At 45.2% G+C, this 23,691-nt stretch overlaps 1 protein-coding gene across 3 annotated transcripts; it reads right to left on the bottom strand.

The window, feature by feature from the left end:
• Positions 1-7,131: 7,131 nt before the first annotated feature.
• On the bottom strand, positions 7,132-18,699 carry LRIF1 (ligand dependent nuclear receptor interacting factor 1). Of its 3 annotated transcripts, none has more exons than XM_014891970.2 (4): positions 18,555-18,699; positions 11,436-12,948; positions 9,809-10,087; positions 7,132-8,615 (listed from the first exon to the last, which is right to left on the bottom strand). In XM_014891970.2, exons 1-4 carry the CDS (start codon positions 18,662-18,664, stop codon positions 8,148-8,150), a joined length of 2,370 nt encoding a protein of 789 aa, XP_014747456.2. In that variant the 5' UTR covers positions 18,665-18,699; the 3' UTR covers positions 7,132-8,147. The 3 variants fall into 3 exon arrangements, with proteins under 3 accessions (XP_014747456.2, XP_088036704.1, XP_088036705.1); XM_088180578.1 differs by having other exon boundaries at positions 18,604-18,673; XM_088180579.1 differs by lacking the exon at positions 9,809-10,087 and having other exon boundaries at positions 7,439-8,615; positions 18,555-18,698.
• Between the last annotated feature and the right edge of the window lie 4,992 nt (positions 18,700-23,691).

Genomic DNA, 23,691 nt, shown 5'->3' with positions numbered 1-23,691 from the left:
AGCAGGGAATAGGTAAACCCCAGTTCCTGATTAACTGCTCCAATTTAGAAAATGTGATGCTTCAGCAGAGAGAATCCTTTACCTCCCTCAAGGCTCATTAGACAAATGGTTTAAGAAAGAGATGGTCCCAACAGTGATGGGATCCCTGTGGAGAAGGAGGGAGAGAGCTCTTTGCCTGATATGATGGGAGGAGAAGAAAACACCCCAATTGATTCATTCATGTAGCTTTCAAGGAGGATCTAGAAGGCATCTGTCTGCTCCCAGGGCTTTCCTCACCTCTCCTTCACTGCTTTCTCCATGGATTCCTGTGAAACATGGAGAGGTTGATCCTGACAACAGACATCCAACCTGCTGCTCCCAGAAGCAATTCCTGCCCCAGAGAGCAGAAATTTCTCTATAACTTGATGTCACTGTGATGAGCCAGCCAGGGCAAACTGACGTTTAGGTTGGACATTAGGAAAAATTCCTTCCCCAAAAGGGTTATCCAGCCCTGGCACAGCTGCCCATGACAGTGGTGGAGTCACCAGTCCTGGAGGGATTTAAGAAAACCATGTGGATGTAGCACTTGGGGGACATGATTAATGGTGACCTTGGCAGTGCTGGAGAACAGTTGGACTCCATGATCTCAGAGGGCTTTTCCAACCTCAAAGATTCTGATTTTACTCCCCAAACCAGTACATTGCTGGGTTTACAATTAATCCCTCCCAAAGCCCCCTCACTCTTCCCCTACCAGCCCAGCACCATGTGCTGGGATTCCTGCTCATCTGCAGGTCCATGGAAGTTTAGCCTCAGGGCATCCAACTCTTCTCTCTTTAACAACCTCCTCAGTGCCAGGAAAAACCTCCTCCTGCAGTCTCACCTTTTGCCAAGAGACAGGGATGAGCAGCACCAAGGAGCAGCTCCCTGCTCCCAGCTGCTCCAGAGTTACACACCCCCAGTGAATCCCTGCCTTTTCCCCCTTCTCTGCAGCCCGACCAACATAGTCATGATCCAGGGTATGGGTTGGTTCCCACCTCCCATCATGGTTGGAAAAGACCTTCCATCCATCCAAGTCCAACCCACACTGCCACTGTAGCCCCATAACCCCTAAATCACATCACCCAGCAAGATCTAGGTACCCTTTAAACAACTCCAGGGATGGTGCCTCCACCAGCTTCCTGGGCAGCCCCCTCCAATGCCCGAGCAGCCGAGCACTGAACAGACTTAGAGGATCCATTAGTACACCTGAATTGCCCTGACCAGCCCCCTGGGACCTCCTCACACACTCATACCCATGAGCCCCACATGAACCCAAGCTTGAGCATCCAGCTCTGGCCTGAGCTGTTGTGGGTGGCCATGGTTCAGCTCTGCCCCAGGATTTATTCTGTGGACAGTCCTCAGATCTTGATTCACAGAATCCCAAGATGGTTTGGGTGGGAAGGGACATTAAAGATCATCTAATTCCACCCCTGTGTCATGGGCAGGGACACCTTCCACTATCCCAGATTGCTCCAAGCCACATCCAACCTGACCTTGGACATTTCCAGGCATGGGCCCAGCTTCTCTGGGCACCCTGTGCCAGGGCCTCACCACCCTTATAGGGAGGAATTCCTTCCCAATATTCCATCTAACTCTGCCCTCTGGCACTGGAAAGCCATTGCCCCTTGTCCTGTGACTCCATCCCTTGTCCCAAGCGCCTCTCCAGTTCTCCTGGAGCCCCTTTAGGCACTGGAAGGGTCTCTGGGTGAACACCCCCAGCTCTCCCAGACTGGCTCCAGAACAGAGGGTCTCCATCCCCCAGAGCATCTCCACGGCCTCCTCTTGCTCCAGCAGCTCAACATCCTTCTCCTGCTGTTGCCCCCAGGGCTGGAGGCAGATCTGCAGGTGAGGTCTCACCTGAGATGGGCAGAGGGACAGAACCCCCCTGCCCTGCTGCCCAACACTGAGGGATCAGTTGAGGGCTTGGGGGGTTTCTGGGCTGAGGCATGTCCATCCCCAAGTCATTCTGCCAAGGTTGCTACATCTGCTCATCCCCAGCCTGGATCCATCCCAGGGTCAACCTGACCCAAGTGCAGCACCTGGAACTTGGCCTTGTGAAACCTCCTGAGTTTCCCATGGGTCATTTCCGAGCATGTCCAGGTCCCTCTCAATCACTTTTTCCCTCAGGGGTGTCCCTGCCCCCTCAGCTCAGTGTCACTTACAAACCTGCTCAGGGTGCCCTAGATCCCTTCATTTGTCATTAACGAAGATATTAAAAAACGCTGGTCCCAGTACAGACCCCTGAGGGACACCACTGATCACTGATGTCCATTGGGACTCTGAGCCATTGACCACAACTGCCTGGATGTGACCATCCAATCCATTCCGCATCCACCTGACAGTCCACCCGTTAAATCCATCTCTCCAATGTAGTGAAATACACTGGGGGAGAACCACATCAAATGGTTACAGAAGTCCAGATAAATGACATCTGTCAGCCTTCCCTCATCACTGATGGAGTCACTCCTGTTGAGCTTCCCATCCACCAACACCCCCAGCTCCTTCTCTTCAGGGCTGCTCCATTCATCCCCCAGCTTGGAGCTGTGCCAACCCAGGGGCAGGATCTTGTCCATGGCCTTGTTGAACTTCATGAGGTCCACACCATCCCACCTCTCCAGCCCATCCAGGTCCCTCTGGATGCCCCACCCCTTCCCTCCCATATGTGACCAGGTGAGGGTGCATCAATCCCACTTCATCCATGTCAGTGACAAAGACAGCACTGGTCCCAACACTGACCCCAGGGGGCACCACTTGTCACTGGGCTCCACTCGGACATCCTCATCTACAGCTGCAGACCACAACCCTTTGAGTGCCACCATCCAGGGAGTGTTCCACCCATCAGATCCATGTGTCTCCAGTTTTGAGACAAGGCTGTCCTGCTATGATGCTTTGCACAGTCCAGGTGGAGGATGTCAGTCACTCTGCTCTCACCTACCAGCACTGTCACCTTGTCAAACAAGGCCACCAAATTTGTCAGGCACAATTTGTCTTCAGAGAAGCCATGTTGGTTGTCACCAATCACATTTTCCATGTGCCTTTAGCACAGTTTCCAGAAGGATTTTCTCCATGATCTTGCTGTCACCAGTGTGACTGATTGTCCTGTAGTGCACTGCATCTGCCTTATTTCTCTTTGGAAAAATAGGGTCAAATTTTCCATTTTCCAGTCAGTGGGAACTTCACTGAACTGCCACAACTTCTCAAATATGATGGAGAGTGGCCTAGGAACTTCCTCTGCCAGTTGCCCCATAATCCATGGATGCATCTCATCAGGTCCCACAAATCTCTGCACTTTCACATTCCCTAAATATTCCTGAATTTTTTCTTCTCAAGTCCAGAGAAAGGAATGGAGCTGGTGAAGGGTATGGAGCCTAAGTCCTATTAGGAATGAATGAGAGCTGGGCAGCCCAGCCTGGAGATAAGGAGGTTTGGGGGGGACCCTTTACCTCCCCACAACTCCCTGACAAGAGGGGTCAGCCAGGGAGGGTTGGGCTCTGCTCCTAGGGAACAACGGACAGCACAAGAGGAAACATACAAGAGGTACATCAAGTTGTACCAGGAAAGTTTCAGGTTGGACATCACGAGGAGTTTCTTCCTGGAATGGGTGGTCAGGCATTGGAAGGGGCTTCCCAGGGAGATGATGCAGTTGCCATCCCTGGAGATGTCCAAGGAGTGCCTGGACGTGGCACCCAGTACTCAGGGCTGAGTGACCAGGTAGGTATTGGTCACAGGTTGGACTCGATGACACAGGTTTGATTTGATGACCTTAGAGGGGTGTTCCAACCTTAAAGGTTCTGGGATTCTGTGATTCTCCTACTGTGGATGGTGCTTCCTTCTCCCAGTCCTTGCCTTTGCCCCATGACTCTGGTGGTGTGACTGGGTGACTTCCCAGTGAAGACTGAGGCACAAATGCTAAGAACCTCGGCCTTCTACATCTCCTGGGTAAGCAGGCATCCCGTTTCCTTCTGGAGAGGGCCCACATTTCCCCCAGTTTTCCTTTTATCACCAATTTACCTGTAGAAGCTCTTCTGTTGCCCTTGATACCCCTGGCCAGATTTAATTCTACCAGGGCTTCAGGTTTCCTAGCCGGAATCCTAACCTGATCCCTGGCTACTCAGATAATCCCTCTGCATTCCTCCCAGGCTGTCTGTCCTTGCTTCTACACTCTGAGTTTGTCCAGCAGCTCCTTGTTCACCCTCACAGGCCTCCTGGAGTTCTTATCCAACTTCCTTGTGCTTGGGATGCGTCACTCCTGAGCTTGTAGGCGATCCTTAAATATCAACCAGCTCTCCTGAGCCCCTCTTCCTTCTAGGGCTTTATTTATTTATTTATAAACTCAACCAAGCAGATCCCTGAAGAGGCATCCTGAATCCCAGGACTCACTGTGCCCTCCTTGTTGCCCTGAGGATCCTTAATCTACCATTCCATGTTCGCTGAGTCCAGGCTGCCCTTGAGCTTCTCATTTCCCACCAGGTCCTCCCTGTTGGTGAGAACAAGGTCCAGCACAGCTCCTCCCCTTGCTGGCTCCTCTCACTTGGAGAAGGATTTTACCCTCAATGCATTCCAGAACCTCCTAGCTCAATAATGCTCTGCTGTGTTGTGAACAGGACATTGTTATTGTCTGTCCAGAGCTTCATCTGATGGGTGTTCCTGGTACAGCCCCCTAAAAGCGATCCCCAGGTGACTTCCTGGGCTGCATCTGGCAATGCCCAGATCTGGGTGAGCACTGGGCTCAGCTACCTCAGGTTAATGGTCAGACTTGATGATCTTGAGGGTCTTTTCCAATCTAAATGATCCAATGATTCTATGTCTGGGACAGACCTCTGTTAAGGTTTGTGCCTCACATAGAAGTTCCAGGGCTGTGGTGAGTCTCCAGTACAGGAGACAGGCACAGGGACAGCCCTGGCCAGGAACTTCAAGGTGCCAGGTTTAGTTGATGTTGACAACTTGCCCAGCACCATCTTTTCTTCCTGATCTCTTCTTTCGAACACTCACTGCCACCTCTGCTCTTTGGACTCTGAAACTCCTAAAAAGTCTTCCACTGATTCTTCCCCGGAATTTGCTTGAAATAAGTTGTAACTCATCCTAAATTCATGGATTTCGTATGTACTCAGCACAGCAATCTCAGTGTGCAACACCTTCCTGCCAGTCTGGGCTGCACTCAGGGATAGCCACCAGTCACCTTCACTCCTGGGGTGACAGCCAGCATTCCCAGAACTCTAGTTCTTGTCACAGTCTCTTCATGAATCGTGGGAGTTCAAGGATGAACAGGGCAGCAAAATCCAATCCATGCTTCTGATGGCGAGTCTGGATGAGAAGCAGCTCCAACAGCCTCAAGGTCCTTGGCTGTCAGAAGCCCCTTTGCTTCTCTTGGCACAACTTTCTTTTCCCCCATTGGCACATCAAGAGGATTCTCTTGGCTCTCAGTGATCCCTCCAACCTTGCACTGATGTTGTTCCAAGGAAGATCTCTCTCTTCCATACTTGGTTTCACTGTTTTTTTGAACTGCACCAGGTGTTTTCCATCACTATATTAGACACAGCCCATTCACTTTCTTCCACCAAATCCTGGTCATATTTCTTTAAAATTTTGCAGTGAGGATTCTTCTCCCAGCTTTGAGCATTTTATCATATCTGTGAAAAAATCAGGTAAATGGACTACTTTGTTAGGGTAAAAGAGGTTCTGGGAGAAAGAAGATGGTGCATTGTAGAATGTCAATGCTGGAATCCTCAAGTGAAATAAAAGGATAAGAGAACTCAGCTTCATTTATTTTTTTGGAGATCATTGGAAAATAGAGGAAAGACATTTGTTAGAGGACAGTAAGAAAGCAGAGCCTGTTGGAAGACTGCAGCACCAGACACATGACACAAGGCTCCCTCCATCTCCTTCCTAATTCCCACTTCATCCTTTCAGGTGGGATAGAGTCAATGTCCTTCATAGTAGCCACACGTCATGCCATGCTTGGGATTTTGAGGAGACTGCTGATTACACACCCGTATTTTGAGGAGAGCTTCCACAACATCTATGTTTTCTCCTTCTCTCACTGTGCACCTCCTGGCAGGCTTCGGATGGGCAGGAATTTGGGGATGGACAAGAAACTGGGAACAGACACAGCCTGGACAGTCTTCCCAGATTGATCAAAGGGATATTCCATGCCACAAGAGGCCGTGCTCAGCAAATAAAAGCTTTATATAAGCAGGAGGATGGAAGCACATTTCTGGTCACAGTATTTGTCTTCCAAGTGAATACTGTGCACACAGAGACTCCGGACATGGCTGATCTGCCTGCCGACAGGATGTGGTGACTGAATTCCTAATTTTACTTTTTGTGCAAGCAGTTTTTGCTTGACCTGTTAAACTGCCTTTATCTCCACCCACAATTCCATTCGTCCATTTTTCCTCATCCCACAGGAGGGGAGCAAGTGGAGCAGGTGGGTGTCTGGGAGTTGGCCACAGTCAATTCTGTCCCAAAACACCCATTCCATACAGTGAGCCCATGGATACCACAGTACCACCCTGACTTCCTTGTTCTACCACATTTCCCTTCTACCAAGTAATCTCAATCAGTGCAGAGTTTATTTTCATTATCCACCTTCCCTCCTCACTCACCACAGTGCATCTGGTCCATCACCTTGGTCTAGCTCAAGCTCTCCCCATTCCTGTAAGTGTCCAAGGCCAGGCTGGATGGGGCTTAGAGCCATCTGGGCTAGTGGGAGGTGTCTCTGCCCATGGCAGAGGGTAGAATGAGATTAACTTTAAGGTTCCTTACACCCCAAATCTCTGATTCTGTGATTCTTCAGAGCAGGAACTTCCTCTTTCTTCCCTTGTAAAAACCTCTCCTGTCTCTCCAATCCACTGGAATTTTTCCCACTGTCAAAACTTATATAAATAAGAAATATGGGACTAAGCTCTCCAAGAGACATCCATCCTCCATCAAAACCCTATAGATAAACTGGGCACCCATGGGATAACAAATGAAAACCCCACAGACAAAAATTTGCTTAAACAAATTAAACAAGATAAGAATAAAAACAAAAGCAAGGACAGAAGAAACCAGCCTCTCGTGAACATAAATCTGCACCAGAGCTCAGCCAGTGAACAAAACAATGACAAACTCTGCTGGCAAAAAAAAGTTATTAATTGTGGAAGGGAAACTGAAAACTGCAGAAGGAACCTGCAAGGATCAAAGATACAGAGAACAGAGGACAAGGAAAGGCAACCCTATACACACAACAGAGCATGGTGGGAAAATACACACAAAGTTCTATAAAAATTAGGATGCAAAGACAGTCTGAGGGCACATCCCCTCCTACAAGGCAAACTAAGGTACCGTTACTGAAGGTGGCAAGAGACATGTTCAAACAACAACAAATTAAAAGACACTCACTGAGGATTGTTAAAGATATCACTCAGGGATAAAGAAGTCTTTTAGCATCAAGAAATTATTATTAACAGAATTGTTAAAAAAAATACATCCCACCCTACCAAAACAACCCCACAAGAGAATTTCCACATTGCACAGCTGGCCATGGCCTTATAAAGGCTCACAATAATGACAGGGAGAGCCATGAATCCAAACAACTGTCACAGGGCTCCTCCTGCCTCTGTCTTCACATCTGCAAGAGGTTTTGTATAAATATCTGCATTGTTACTGTCTGAAGTCTAATTCCCAGATCCTTTAAATAACATTTATTAATCACTGACTGTTGACCTCTTCTGAAAATTGACAGTTCTCAGGAATTCATCAAAGTTCTCATGCACATGAGAAAAATAAACAAAGAAGTATTTACAACTAGGGTTTGCAATTTGCACTGGGATTCTAAGAGCCAGGCCATGGAATTCGAAAGGGGAAAGTTTATTTGCTAAGACTAATACAGAACCCCCTCGATTCAAAATATGGGAAATAGGCTGGTAAAAATGCCCTTTGTCCGTGCTCTTGGATCATGTCCCAGAAGTAGAATTGATGGTCCAAGTCTCTTATTTCTGGCATTTAACAAAGACCTACAGTTCTCTAAATACACAAAAACTTCATCTAGTTCTTCCATCTACCAGAAATATTAATTTAAGCAAGGGATTTCCTATTGAAGTCATGAAGAGGTGATGCAGGAGGCTGGGATCCCCAGGGCAGGTGTCTCAGCTCTGCTGCATTTCCCGGCGCATTTCCTCCAGCGCTGCCTCCCGCTCCCGCAGCAGCTGCTTCAGTCGCTTGATTTTTTCATCTCTTATCGTCTCATCCAGGTCCGGGGGAGCCACAGGGAAAGCATCATCTCGGAAAGAGCCTTCCAGAATGGAAGTACCCTCTACAGAAGTCACTAAAACAGAAATCTCTGGGTGGGTAGTGTTACTGTACTGGGGGAATATGTCCTGCTCCGAGTCCCTCCCTTGGGACACTCCGACAGAGCCAGTGGGAACACTTGGCTGTGGTGAGGCTGGTGGAGGTGAAACACTCCTGTTAAGTGCACTGGAACTCGAGCTGGTGATTTCTAAATCGGGACTTGTGGCTGATTTGATCGAAGTTCTCCTCCTCTTGCCACTGTCTGACAAAGGTGAGGATTTTGTTCTCCTTTTCCTAATCAAATCCTCTTCCAGATCCACAATGATCTGCACAATTAGAAACAAACAAAATCCACTTCTGTTAAACTCAGCATCAGCTACATTATAACACCAAGTTCTCTAAGCACAAATTATGAGTTATTTGTTGTAAGCTTTCTAAAATTATTGCCTGGAAGAAGTTTCTTTCAGCAAAGGAACAAGCATTATTTCTGTGTTTGATGTTTTTCTAGCAAAGATTCCCAGTTAACAATTCCGGAACACTGAATTCCTTCCTTAGCCAACACTGCACGCCTGCCTTTCCTGGGCACATCCGTCATCTCCTGTGGCTGTTAAGTTAACACTACTACAGACAAAAACTTTCTAATTTGGTGGGAAAATTCAGTAGCAGAATTCTTCATGTCTACATTTCCACAACCTCAATCTGAGGAGTAAATGTCCTATCAGACTAAATTCCTCACAGATGTTTTATTATTGGGTGTGAATCAGGGAATCACACCCTAGTTTGAGTTGGAAGAGACCTTGAATCCCATTCCATTCCACCTCCTTCCATGGGCAAGGACACCTTCCACGAGACCTGGTTGCTCCAAGATCCATCCAACCTGGCGTTGGACACTTCTAAGGGATGGGTTAATGTTTGTTAATGTTAACATTAATGTTGTTAATGTTAAGAGCAGCCACGGATCTGCTCAATTATTAGCACAAAATTAGTAAAACCTGAGAATGTAGCTGAATGGAAATATTTGGATGGATAAAATCCTTTCCATGCATTAACATGAAGTTCTTCCTTCCAGAAATACCCAACCATTGACAAAGTTTATATTTGTACGTTTATATTATTTGCAATTCTAAAGATTGGACAGATCCACAAGTAAATTTCTTTTAACAAACCCTCTAGACAAACATAACCATCTGCAGAGGCTTAAATATAAATCAGGATCCCAAGGTCTGGGCCCTATTCCAACTAGGACCATCACCACAGTAATAGGGACAGTCTTCTCAAAAGCATTTGTTGTTCAAGTTTCCTCCAGCAGAACCCAAAAACGAGGATAAAAATTCCTAGAGGGTGCTCAAGTCATACAGAAATTTTAAACTAGTTCTAGGAACAATTCTCACAGAGATCCCAACAACCCCTGAGTCTCCTGGTGAATCCAGAAGTAGGAGGCTCCGAACACCCTCAGCTCTGTACTGACTAAACATACGCTGTTTTCTGAGTGTGTTTAGCACTGAAAAATCCCAGATACCTTTTCCTCTTTAACACATTCCTGACGATGACTCATTATTTCCATATCCAATGAGGATGAACTGCAAGAATCATTTTTCCTTTCCAAGCTGTCAGTGGAACAAACCCTTTCTTCTGGATTCTCACAGAAGGCGTTTAATGGTATTCTCATAAGGTAAACTCTCTCTTCCTTAAAGAGACCAAATTTTTTCCTTAATTCCAAGTATTGTCTCCAGTGTGGGTGCTCTTGGTGTTTGATTTGAGTAACCTTTCCCAGTGAATCCATCTTTTCACACTGGATCTGAAATACAGAAACAGTGAGAGAGCCATCAATCACTCTCTCACTTTCTCTCTCTTTCTATATATATAAATATAAAAAGACAAAATATATTAATATACAAAAAATAGGTGCTAGAAAGACAGGTGAACATTTATTTTGTCTGCCATTCTTCAAGAGCTACATTTAACACACGTAATATTTAACACAGATAAGCCAATTTTGATAAATTATATGCAAATTATCATAGGTCTAACACTTGTTATTTAACACCCCAAGTACATTGTGGAACACCCAGAAACATCCCAGCCAACCAGCAACCACAGAAATAAAAGAACCAACAAAAGAATCACTTGTTCTACCCCTTCAAAATACCAAAGAAAGAAGAGGGAAGAGCAGGTAGTGTCGTTACTCTGCAATCCAGAGGTTTGCAAATTTAGGGACAAGAACACCAAATTTGTTGAGCTACTTCTCACCAAGGTTAAAGCAAATGCTGACACTTGGCACCAGAGTACACTAAAGAAAATAAATGGTATTTCAACCATTTTTCAGATGACAATCAAAAAACTAGGTCTTACAGTCTGTTGCAACAATTAAATGTCTAAAATTTGCAAAAATACACTCAGCTGACATTTCTGTTCTGCCTAGACAACATAAACAAATTTCAGAATTATTTTTTCTCCGGAGACAAATTCATCCTGGCTCTGGAGCTACTAAAAACATGACCTCCAATCCTGAATGGGGTGCTTGGGCATTGGAGGCTTACAATTTTTAACGTATTTTCAACATTATGATCTTAAAAGAATATGTCAATGCAGCTATTACGGATCTCAAGAGTTCCTTCTGCCTGACACAGGAGTGAAGGAGGTGGACCCTCCCCACCAGGGCAGGGGAGGAAGGAAACACAGCAAGCAGAGCCTGGAGCCAACAGTGCCACACCAGAGCTGTCTCTGGAGGACAAACTCTGCTTTTCCAACTTATTTTCCTCTTGTGAAGCCACAAACTTGTCCTTCTCTACCCTACATCAACCCTACAGCCCTAAAGTTGTGCCATGAGCATGTGGCATCAACATCTAAGAGCCCAAACCACGAACAGCCTCCCTGGAGTTCAGTTATTGCTGACCATTTGTCCTGGGAGGAAATCAAAAGCCACCTTTCCTCTGCCCTTTTCTTTTCTATGCATTTCTCACTTGCACAGTGCAAAATTATTGGGAAAAAGGCAATTTATTGACTAGAACCAACCTTGGAGCAGCATTTCCAGGATACCTAGTTATAAAAATGTGCGAACTCATCAAGAGCCATTTTATCCACCTAAAACCAGAACCAAAGAACCACTGATCAGACACTGAGGTGGCATGTTTATGATTTATTACCTTTGGCCAGTCTTCACTGACAGCACATTCCTGCTTAGCCTGAGGTAACATAGCCCCTGCTGCTCTTGGGGAATGACTCATGTCTTTGCCATTTTGCCACACACTTTCCTGCATCCCTACTGCTGGAACTGGGATCACTCCACTGCAAGAAATGCTCTTGGTGAAGGGCAAACTCTGTCTCTGGATCATAGTGGGATCCTGCTGATTAGCACTTGCTGTCAGCAGAGCTGCAGGTGTGGATTTTAAGTCATTTCTTAAGCCAACTGGTGATGAATTTTTGGAGACTATACATGGTTTTAGGTCTTTCTTAGACAGCACCACTCCTTTGCTTTTTGACAACACTAGATTCACCACTTTACTGCTTATTTTATTGACTTCAGTAGAATCAATTTGCTTGGGTGTCTCCTTTTTAAGTAAACCATCAGAGTATGTTTGTTTTTCATCCTGGGTTGACAGTACATCAGAGCCTCTTTTGGTCAATAGATAGACCTTCCCATTGTACATGACCAGAGCATTATCTTTTAAAGGTGTGATTTTGGTTTGGTTTCCACCAGGACCATTAGAACAGAGCGGCAAAATATTTGCAGGATTAACTTCTACATTCTTTGTGTCTGACAAAGTTTTCAAGATCTTGGAAGCCACATTATTCGAAGACTTTACAGGGATAAGACAAGCTGCTGAGAGCGGGGCAGTTTCTTGCACGATCCATTTCATAGGAGTTTGCTGGCACTGCTGTCCCTCGGATGTGACTGGCTCAGGAGAAGAACCAGACCCCTTTTGGGCAGCTGTCACAATCAGCGTCTTTGAAACTTCGGGGGCAGGTTTGGGGCAAAAGCTCTGCAAGCGCTTGGGCAGGACTTGGGAAGTTTTCACTGTGTTCACAGGTGACACGTAAATCACCGTCGGCGTTTTTGTACTGTCGGCCCCTCCAGACACATTGGTGGCTGCAGCTGCCAGGATTTTTTGCTGTATTGCAGGTGGCAAAAGAGACGCTGGGACAGATTTCACTTCTGCATCAGCTGGAATCTGGAGGTGGTGTCCAGAGGGCAGCACTGGAGACTTGACAGTCACTGGTTTGGTGTTCACCATCATGTAGGTTGTGCTGCTCTGGTGAGAGGAGCTCGTGATGGCGATGTTCTGCAAGGACACTCCATCCATGGGCACACAGCTGCTCTGGGCATTGGCAGCTGCACTTGAAATCAAGCTTTCCTTTTCAGAACCTGCCCTAGCACTTTCCTGCTTGTCTAATGTTCGCGTAAGAATAATTCTTCCAGGATTAGGAGGCTGAAAAATAGGTATCTTAACAGATGAAGGTGCAGTAGTATTGCCAAGGTGTGTCTTAAGAGTAAGATGGACTGGGCTAGAAACATTTGCATTAGAATTATTTGGCATGGCTGGAGACTGAACAATTGGCATAAAGCTTCCAGAAGTTTTAGAAATGGGAAGCAATTTCAGAAGGTTTTTTCCATCTGGTCCCGTTGTCTGAATGACTCGGTACATACAGCCTGTAATGCTTAACAAAGAAAAGGGAAAAGAGAGAAAAATGAAAGGCAGTGTAAGTGAACAAGCAGAGGTACTTTAATTCACGAGCATCAGTGAACTCTACACCCAGGGCTGAAGCAGATTAACTCCGGGGAAACACCTGAGCTAATCTTCAGGAGCTTCCTACTGACCTACGTAAGTTTCTATTTCAGACCACTTCAGACTATCTGAAAATAGTGTCCAACTTCTACACCCCAGAGTAGCAAGAAATGACATTTTTTTCAGATTAAAAATAAGTTAAAAGACCCAAGGAAACACCTCACATTACCTATTCTTCCCCTTATGGGACCTTTCATTATGAAACAGAAGCCACTACCTCCCGATTTCCCAGAGAAGCCTTATTTTTCCCTTTCCCATCTCCCTGTTACATTTATATCCTTCCTGAGCGATATGAACTATGAATTTCAGGAACACTTCAGGAAAATACAGGGAGAATAGCTGCACAGCAAGATGGAAGCAGAAATTACTTCAGACACAACAAAGGAATTTAGAAGCAGAATGCATTTATCTTGTGGAACAGGTGGCTCCTGTGCCTCCATCACAGCTGCCCAGCATTTTTGAGGCAGATACAGACCACAGAGGTGGTTCATCCTCAAAGAGATGGAAAACCCTCAAAGGCTACTGAGTTATAAACATTTTTGAGAACAGAAGTCTAAGTCTGGGAAGGAAAAGGCTTCAAAACCAAGGAGGAACATATGGAAACAGCACCAGGGATATCTGGAGAGGAAACAGAGATTTCTTGCAGGTGAAGGGAAGAACTCACCAAGAGACAGACAGATCTTGTCAAAACATAAGTCAGTTGTGACTGCTCCAAATGCCAAGATTTTTTGAGTCCATGGCAAGACAAAACCTTTCCCACTCCAAGGGAGTTTGCCCAAAGCAGGCTCTTCTGCAAAAATTCCTGGACTCTGAGCAGAACAATCTACTGCCCAAAGCACTGCAGAGACATGTGTGGGCAAACAGAGCTGCCCTCACTGGAAAGAAGAGACTAAATCATTGGAAGTTGTTTCCTGACAGCAAATCCAGAGCAATTAAAAGGCAGAGCTGCCAACTCCACCTGGAGTCACCATGAGCACCAGCTCCATCCCATCGACTTCCTATGTCAATAAATGCCTTGGGAATACACACACGGGAGTAGTTCCCAGTCCCATCTCAATGACATCAGTGCTGTGTTCTTCTTTCTGTCAGGTAGTTTTGAAACCAGCATTTTTTCTGTCTTTTCGGGCTCCTGATTCAGCTTGGAGCAGTGCCTGGGAGAGCTCAGTCCCTGCATCCCACCACTGTGTCTGCTCAGGAGTCAGCCAACCTTTGCCTTTTCCCATCAAGTGGGAAGTCACAGGAATGCTCTTCACTCCCAAAGTTGGGCAGTTGCTGCTGGGGATCCCATTCCTCTGGGGACTGACACAAACACCCCACTACTGTGTTGTCTGCCCAACACACAAAGGAATCAGGCACACAGAGCTTTCCTTGCTGTGACCTTGGAATTAATTCCCACACCTAGTATTTTGGTACAATGCCTCATTTCTGGTCACAATGTGTGAAAACGGAGATTTTTACATGAGGTATCAATGCAGTGGGCAGGAAATTCTGCAACACTTTTGTTTTAAAGGTATTGAAAATTAAAATATGGGAAGTATATCACATGGCTCCTAATAGAAGCTGTCACTGGATGGCTTAGGAGCAAAATGGAATTGGATGCTTTGGAATCAGACACGAGAGTTGAGATGGACTAGCACTGACAGGCAACAATCTGACAGAAAACAGTTTTGCTTAAACGAAGAGGAAAAAGAAATATTTTGTGTTTGAACATAATTAAAGCAGAGAAATAAGACTTTTGGAGCACTTTAAACCTCCCAACACTACTGACAATGCAAATGAGGAACAGCAGCAGCTCCTGGACACCACTTTGTCTGCTCTGTGCTTTGAATCTCTCAACACTTCTGTCATAATTCCATGATCTACAGCCTCATTTTGCTTCTATGTAAGAAGTAAAGGCAAATTCAGAGGGAATTTTCAGCAAGTCCCACAAACGTGGAACTGCTGAACACACAAACAGGCACTTAACGGTTACCTGCCCCAACTAACTAGGGCTGCAAATTCACATCAAGGGGCAGAAGAAACCTCCAAAGAGGCTCATTCCTCCACCTGTCAAAGCAAGGGGACACTTCTAACTTTTGGGCAAGAGGAGGGGGAGCAGATCAGAGGGAGAGGAAGCAAGAAAAAGAGGGAGAGATGAGCTGAAGATAACTTTGCATCAATATTTTCCTCTGCCAGTTTCCAGCATTGACCTCCTCATTCCACCTGGAATCACCATTCACCTTCAGCCTGACAGACTTAAAAATAGGTTTTGACTGTGCTACAAACAGGAACTTAAAAGTAAATTGGGGCAAAAAGCACCAGTAAAAAAACTCATTTGCCTGAATTTCAGATCATTCTGCTTTTGAAGGCAACTGTAGCTTTTCATCTCCATGAAAAAGAGCAAGATTCCCCAAAGTTATAATTGTCTGGGAAATAACATTCTTTAACTTGAAACAAGTATCAGGTACTTACATGTTTGGAGAAGGACAAAAAGCTAAAGGATAGGCAAGAGAAAAGTCCAACGAGATACTGAGAAGTGGAATTCACACAGATTTACTCAAACAACAGAGGAAAGGATCACTGCAAATGTTTTTAGCTCTCTAAGTTGAAAAGGCTTCATTGCAACAATTTCACATCGTAAAGCTTTTCCCAGGTGATACAAAGAAATAACCATGAGGAAGTTTCATGTTACCAGAATAAAATAAAACACCATCCCCATACATTTTTGAGTGATGAAGAGGAGACTTAGAAGTTGTTTTGCTTCAGTCTTCAAGATCCCTGCTTCCTTGAATTAATGCATCTTTAAGAATCTCTTAAGCAGAATGAAAAAAACTCCCTCAGCATCCCCTTTTTAGGGTGTCAGATTAATTTGATTAAAGAACAGGTTCATTTTTTTCCTAAAAAAGACAAAAACAAAAAACTCAATAGGAAATCTCTATCATGCCAGGTTGTCCGTGGGGATTTCTCCCATAGTTACCGAAGCAGAGTTTTCTTTCCCCTCTTCATTGTACTTCCCTTCCCAACCCTGTAAGAATAAAACTCCTCAAGTCTCATACATGAACTCTCAGAAATAATTGTGTTGTTATGATACTTTAGAAAGGTCTAAGGCATATCCATGAACAAACCTTAAGGGAAAAGAGCTCATGGAAGACTAAAAAAAAATGGTGGGCTTGTAGAAATCTTATTTAACATCACCAGAGAAATTATCAAATTCAATAAATATAATCAAATAAAATTCTGTGACATTCACAGAGGGATCTGTCAACCAGATCACATTTTTTGGACCCAAAAAGGAGATTTCATTTTGGTGAATGTGTGGCAACACCAACATCTCCCTATGGATGTGCCATTAAGGAAGGCAGGAAAGCAGAGAGAACTGAAAGAAACTGGAAGATTTATTTCTTAACTTACTTATTTCAAGACAGAAAAATAAAAAGAATAATCTACATTTCCTTCAGTTCACCAGAATTCCTGTTTTCTTGACCAGACACACCAGTTTTACTGCCTAAACTTCTCTCACTGTTCATTACTCTCAGTAAGCAGCACAAAACACAAAATACTGAGTATTCAAACACTCATCTTCTGTCCTTTATGCTTGCATTAACAAAAACACCCTTGGAATATTTTTAGGAAGCACGAGTATTTATTTCTGCTAAATAAGTTCATTCACCAAATCCAGTGCAACCACCAGCACATGATTCCCAGAGAAATCCTGACTGTGCCATTACAAAATGCATCAGTGGAGAGACCAAAGAGACAGAGTGGCTCAATTTTCCTGCAAAGTCATCAGAAGGAACAATGAGGTACTTTTCCATCTGCCTTCACTCCCAACTCTCATCTACAAATACAAATAAACAACCAGGGACTATGGGCCACTCCGGAGAACCAAAAGAATTGATTTTAATAGGTTCAGTTGGATCCAGGAAGTGGCAAACTAACACTTTACTGTCAATTGGAAATGTGCAACTAGGGACAAGGTAAAATAAATTGGCTGTAGTTGATACGTATTTATTTTATACAGCTGCATTCACCCCATGGATTATCTGAAAATTGTAATAAAATAATTATAGTAATGATAATAATAGACATACAGTAACATATAATCTAAATAATATACAATAATCATTATTATCATTATCTAAAGGAAATCAGGAAATTGATGTTGAATTTGGAGGAATCCTGACTAGAATTTCAGTTCAAGCCATCTCTAATGACCTGAGGTTTTATCCTAAACCAGAAGCTTTCAATAATAGCAGAAAAACAACTGTTTGATGGTAATTGCTTCTGGGAACCCTTTTCATCCACTGTGGAATATTCCCTGGAGTACAGATAATTGTGGGTGTGCAAGCTGTCAGGAAACGCTCCCTATGCTCTGCTACTGACCACAGCTCTCCTGATCCATGACAGGATCCTCCTCCAGCCACAAAACCTCTCGGAGAATCTGTGACCATCAAAAACATCCAACTTGGATCCCAAGGCAGCCCCAGGATTCAGAAATCACCCAAAACTCATCCCTGAACACACAAAGCACCCTGAGAACTCCTGAGAGACAGGAAAGGCATCAGGAGCCCAAGCACGGCTGCAGCCGCTGGGCCTGCTGAGCTCCCCAGCGTAAAGCAGGAACAGAACCACGGAGAGCTGGGCAGCCCAGAGAATTCCCTCAGCACCATTCCAGCCAGGACAGCCCAGCACAGCCACCTGTGTGTACTTTGATCAGAATGAGGGACCTGAGCAGGGAAACCCACCCACGGAGTTCAGAAAAGGGAACAGAGCTGGGGAAGGGGCTGGAGCACCAAGAGTGGCTGCGGGAGCTGGGGGGGGCTCGGGGAGACCTTCTGGCTCTGCACAACTCTCTGACAGGAGGGGACAGCCGGGGAGTCGGGCTCTGCTCCCAAGGAACAAGGGACAGGAGCAGAGGGAATGGCCTCAAGCTGTGCCAGAGCAGGTTTAGGTTGAATAGTAGGGAAATTTCTTTTTGGAAAGGGCGGCCAAGCACTGGTAAAGGCTTCCCCAGGCAGAGGTGGAGTCATCAACTGTGGAAGTGTTAAAAAAAAAATTGAGTGGATGTGGCACTTGGGGACATGGGTTAGTGGTGAATGTGGCAGTGCTGGGGGAATGGCTGGACTTACTAATCTTTAAGAGCTTTTCCAACGGAAATAATTCCACGTCTGTGAAAGGTTCAGTACCCCTCGCATCCCCACTCCCCCTTTCCCGGCTGCCCCCAGCACACCCCACTCTCACCGCGAAGAGGCCGCAGTGACAACAAATACCGAGAGCCTTTGACAGCAAAACACAACTGGCGTCGAGCCGGAGACGGCACCGCACGTGGAGCGGGGCGGGTCTGGAAGGGAGGAAGGGAGGAAGGGAGGGAGGGAGGACTGGGATGGGATCGGAAGAAATAGGACGACGCCCTCCCGCCACCCCCCGCCGGGGCCGCCGCCGCCGCCCTCCCGTTTCCGCCCACGGGTGCCGGCAGGGTGGGGAGCGGCGGGACTGTACCTGGCGGGGTGTCCCTGCGAGCCGGTTCCCCGGGCCCGCCCGTACTCACAACTGCGGCCGCTGCTCACAGCTCCGCGACATGGCGGGGCGGCCCCGCCGCGGCTCTGCATGCGCGTCACTTCCTTCCGCCCCGCCCCTGCAACAGCCACTTCCGGAACGCTACTTCCGGGAAGTGGCGCCGCCCGGCGGCCGCGAGCGGCACCGCGGGCATGGCGCTTCCGGTGCGGGCGGAAATGGGGCGAGGCCGGGCGGGCCGGGAGCCACAGTGGCTTGCTCTAGTGTGCATGGGCCACGGGTTGCTACGGCACTGCGCCGCTCAGTGTGAGCGGCTCTTTAAAAAGGCTGTTTGCATACTGTGAAAAACGAGGTTCAGTTTTTTGGTAGATTTTTAAAAGTTTAATAAAAGACAATAAAGATGATAAAGCAAAAGATTACAACGGCCGGGTGCTTGGCATTCCGCCAAGAGCACACCCTAACTCAGAAAACTCTTCGTTAAACGCATCAAGCTGTTGTATATTCATAGACCTTCCATGCGTTATTCAAAATCACCCCTCCTCCAACCTGTAAATCAATATATTTACTTTTTTTTTTTCCTCGTAGCTCCTTTTTGTCGGAGCACTCCCTGATAACGGAGATCAATAAATCCTTTCCCTGGAGTTCTGGTGTTCGTTACCCCTGTCTTCATCCAGATAGGATAATCCAAGAATGTGAAGAATTTCCTGATTATCTTTTTACCATTCTCTGAGTTATTTACATGAACAAAAGCTTTTTACATCACCATGTAACAGTCCAAGAAAAGATATATTTATCACACTACTATTTCTAAGTTTTGTTAATAGCAGAACTAAAAGAAACTATATTCATTCAGCAAAGTTTTCCAACATTCATTAGCATACATATAGCATTAATTTTAATATTTGCGAAAAGCCAATAATATAATATGTACTTATAACACATACGCAAATATGTCTGCAAGGACAGGTGTCTGTCAGAGGGAGTAGAGCAAATGCATACACATGTGAGAAGCATTGTATACTATCAGTGAGCTTTATATGTAATATGTATATCTAATAGGTATATGTATATGTAATATATTAATAAAAATTAATTACTAAATATAATAGATCATTTAATGATATAATTGTATAATTATAATTAATTGTGGTAAAATAATAAATTTAAATAAAAGTCATAAATAATGACATAATCAAACAATAAAATGTTATCATTATTATGCTCTTACATTTTACATAATCTGTATTATAGATTACATAAGGTAAATATATGTAGATGCTATGAAAAGAGGCATCTAAGCCTGCACAGACTACAAATGTATGTGTGTACATAAAAGGAGACTGTGAGGTTGTGAGATATATATGCGTGTATATATATATATGCATGTAATATATAATTATAGATAATGTTCTAATGTAGTAGCATGTATAGTACAACAAACAATAACATGACTCTGTGGGATGTAATAGTAAATATAAGTACCAATAATTCACTGCATAACACATGGAAGATATAAAATATCATGTACATTTTATTATATATTCTGTGTTATTAAAGTTATAATGAGAAAGGAAAGAGTGCCGGGGAGTGTGTGCATTTGTAGAGCATAAATATATGTGTGTGTGTGTATAAAATGGTGAGAGAGTGAAAATAACACAAATCACATTATATATTGTTAAGTGATCTATGGTATAACATTAGGATAGAAAGGTGTCTGCATAAACACAGGGACTTGTAGACATGAATGTATGTGTATAAATACATATACTAAAGGTGTTCCTATATGATGGAGATGTTTACATTATATTATATTATATTATATTATATTATATTATATTATATTATATTATATTTATTATGTGAAACTTACCAGGTTGACAAGGTGGGGATTGGTCACAGGTTGGACTTAATGATCCTGGAGGGCTTTTCCAACCTCAAAGATTCCATGATTTGCAGTGTCAGACTCTGATGCTGCAATGTGGGAAGGGAAGGGAAGGGAAGGGAAGGGAAGGGAAGGGAAGGGAAGGGAAGGGAAGGGAAGGGAAGGGAAGGGAAGGGAAGGGAAGGGAAGGGAAGGGAAGGGAAGGGAAGGGTTTCAAAATTACCTGTTAAATTTTTGCTTTACCAACCATAAATTGCCAAAGTGATATGAAATGCTGTGACATGGTTGGCTGTTCTCCACATGTGGAAGGACAGCTTTGGAAGATGTGTCCCTCCATCCATGTCACCAGGCTCACTCTCCTCTGGCAGGGATGAGCCCATGTGGCTTGGATGATAAACAAGGACCATGTCAGCCCAAATCCCAATTTCCCAGAGCTTCAGCTGTTTCCCCAGCCCAGAGCCAACACACTGACTGACAGTCACCAGTGTGGCCAAACATGGTACTCCATGTCACATTATCCATGAAGATAGGCCAGGTTGGATGGGCTTGGAGCACACTGGGATAGTGGAAGGTGTCCCTGCCCATGGCAGGGGATGGGACGGGATGAGCTTTAAAGTCCCTCCCAACCCAAACCAGTCTGGGATTCTGGGATTCTGAGATGTTACAAAACAGCTTGAGAGATTCTTGTCACTGATTCTCATGTTGTTCCTTGGGAACAGACTGAAAGACCCTTTCATATTTTGTCCTCTCTCTCTCTCTTGCTCCATGACTAGGATCATAGAATCCCAGAATCACTTAGGTTGAAAATTACTTACAAGACTATCAAGACCAACCTGTGACCAGTCACCAGCTGGACAAGACCACTGAGTGCCACACACAGTCACTCCTTGAAAATGTCCAAGGACAGTGACTTCACCACCAATGCATCCCCCATTTCCCCCCTCCACCCCAAGCAAGAGAATGAGTCAAAACTCTCTGGATTTGTGAATATCCAGACTGTGGTAACAGCAGGATGTTGGGGTAGTACAGGAAAAGCTGGGTTCTCTGAAGGAACCACACCCATCCCATGGAGTACCCACACTGGAGCAGAAATGCAAGGAAGAATGAGCAGCAGAGGGGAGTTTTTACCGACTGACCACATCCCCCATTCCCCATTACCCATTAACCATTCCCCATTCCTGCTGCACTGCCCAGGCTGGAGGGAAAGAGGGGAGTTGGGGATGTGAAGCTGAACTTGGGGAAAAAAGAGGTTTAAATCTTGTATTGGTTTCTCACCATCCAACCATATTTTAATTTGCAATAAACGAAATTAATTTTTCATCAAGTGTTTGCCCATGACAATTATTGGTGTCACATGGCGTTTATTGGAATTTGGCAGAAAATAATCCCCCTGCATCCCAACTGGTCCTCAGAGGAGCTGGGAATGGCTGGGTTGAATTTCTGATCATGACCAATTGGGTACCACAAGTCTGGTCCTGTTCAATGAGGACTTTCATAATCACAGAGTCACAAACAGTAGAAATTATTGAAACAAGAGAAATACAGGTTTGGAATTGCCATTGATAAATGCGCCAGGATGATGATGATGATGATGATGATGATGATGATGATGAGGATGATGATGGTGGTGGTGGTGTTGATGATGATGATCAACAACAACAACAATAACCATACTAATCATGATGTGCTACCAGGGGTAATAATAATTGTATGCAAAATATTACCAAGAAGGCATCCCCAGCTGGGAGGGGAGAGAGCAGACTCACCCACTGATTCTATCCAAGGTCTTCCTCCTCATTAGGGTAGCTTATACCAAACCAAATCATCCCACTCCTATTTTATGTACAACATGATCCAGGCAAAGAGTTGAGTTATAAAGTCATCCACAGAATCCTGGAATCATTCAGGTTGGAAAAGCCCCCCAAGACCATTGACTCCAGCCTGTGAATGGTCTCCACCTTATCAGCCAGACCAGAGCACTAAGTGCTACATCCAGGTATTCCTTGGACACCTCCAAGGATGGAGATTCCAGACCTCCCTGAGCAGCCTCTTCTAATGCCTGAGCATAGTTTCCATGAAGAAATTCCTTCTCATGTCCAGCTTGAACATCCACTGACACATCTTGAGGTTCAAGACACAGAGTTTTAGACCATCTTCTGATCTTTGTGGTTCCTGATACACCTAAAAAATTATAATCTTTAGAATTACTATTCCTTTATAAACTAAGACTGAGTTTGGAACCTGCCATGAAACCAGTGGTGGGCTTACAGACAGAGAGGTGTCAGGGGGACACTTGAGAACAGTATCTGGCATGTGACACCAGGCAAAGACACCATGACTGGTCACAGTCTGTCCATGTCACCATTCTGAGATGATCCTGAACTGATCCAACCCTTGGGCTGCATCAAGAGGTTACCTTGAGAAACACCCCACCATTTCAGCCCAGGAGGGCTCTCAAGGAGGATTCAAAGGGTTGGCTGTGCGTATGTGAACAAAACAGCACAAAAAGTCTAATTTACATAAGAGGCTGCACTGGGTTAACTATGAAAGGTGGTGGATTGGGCCCCCTGGTTCTATTTTCCTCTCTTTCACTTTTGCTTCGTCTCACAAACCCAGCTCCGGGAACAAGGTGGGTTCTAAGGACTAGTGATACTCTTCGCTCTTGTTCTCTTCCTCCCCCTTTTCTGTCTTTATTTCACAGAACCACAGAATATCCTGAGTTGGAAAGGACCCACAAGGAGAGTCCAACTCCTGGTTCTGCACAGGCACCTCAACAATCCCACCCTGTCCCTAAGAGCATTGTCCAAACGCTCCTGGAGTTCTGGCAGCCTTGGGCAATGACCATTCCCTGGGGAGCCTGTTTAGAGCCCCAGAACCCTCTGGGGGAAGAACCTTTCCCTGATATTCAGTCTAATCCTCCCCTGATACTCCAGGATCCAGCCATTCCCTCTGGTCCTGTCCCTAGTCACCACAGAGAAGAGATCAGTGTTTGCCCCTTCTCTTCCTGTCACATGGAAATTGTGACTGTGGTGAGTCTCCTGTCAGCCTCCTCCAGCTGAATAGAGCAGGTGCCCTCAGCTGCTCCTCCTATGGCTTCCCCTCAAGGCTCTTTACCGTCTTTGTTTCCCTCCTTTGGATGCTCTTCAACAGCTTTATGTACTTTTTATCTTGTGGTGGCCAAAACTGCCCCCAGCACTGGAGGTGAGGCTGCCCCAGCCCAGAGCAGAGCGGGAGAATCCC

Source organism: Sturnus vulgaris, chromosome 29 (genome assembly GCF_052056855.1).
Source record: "Sturnus vulgaris isolate bStuVul1 chromosome 29, bStuVul1.hap1, whole genome shotgun sequence".
Lineage (NCBI taxonomy): Eukaryota > Metazoa > Chordata > Aves > Passeriformes > Sturnidae > Sturnus > Sturnus vulgaris.
The sequence above is the reverse complement of the archived record's forward strand: the minus strand, read 5'-3'. Positions and strand labels throughout refer to the sequence as shown.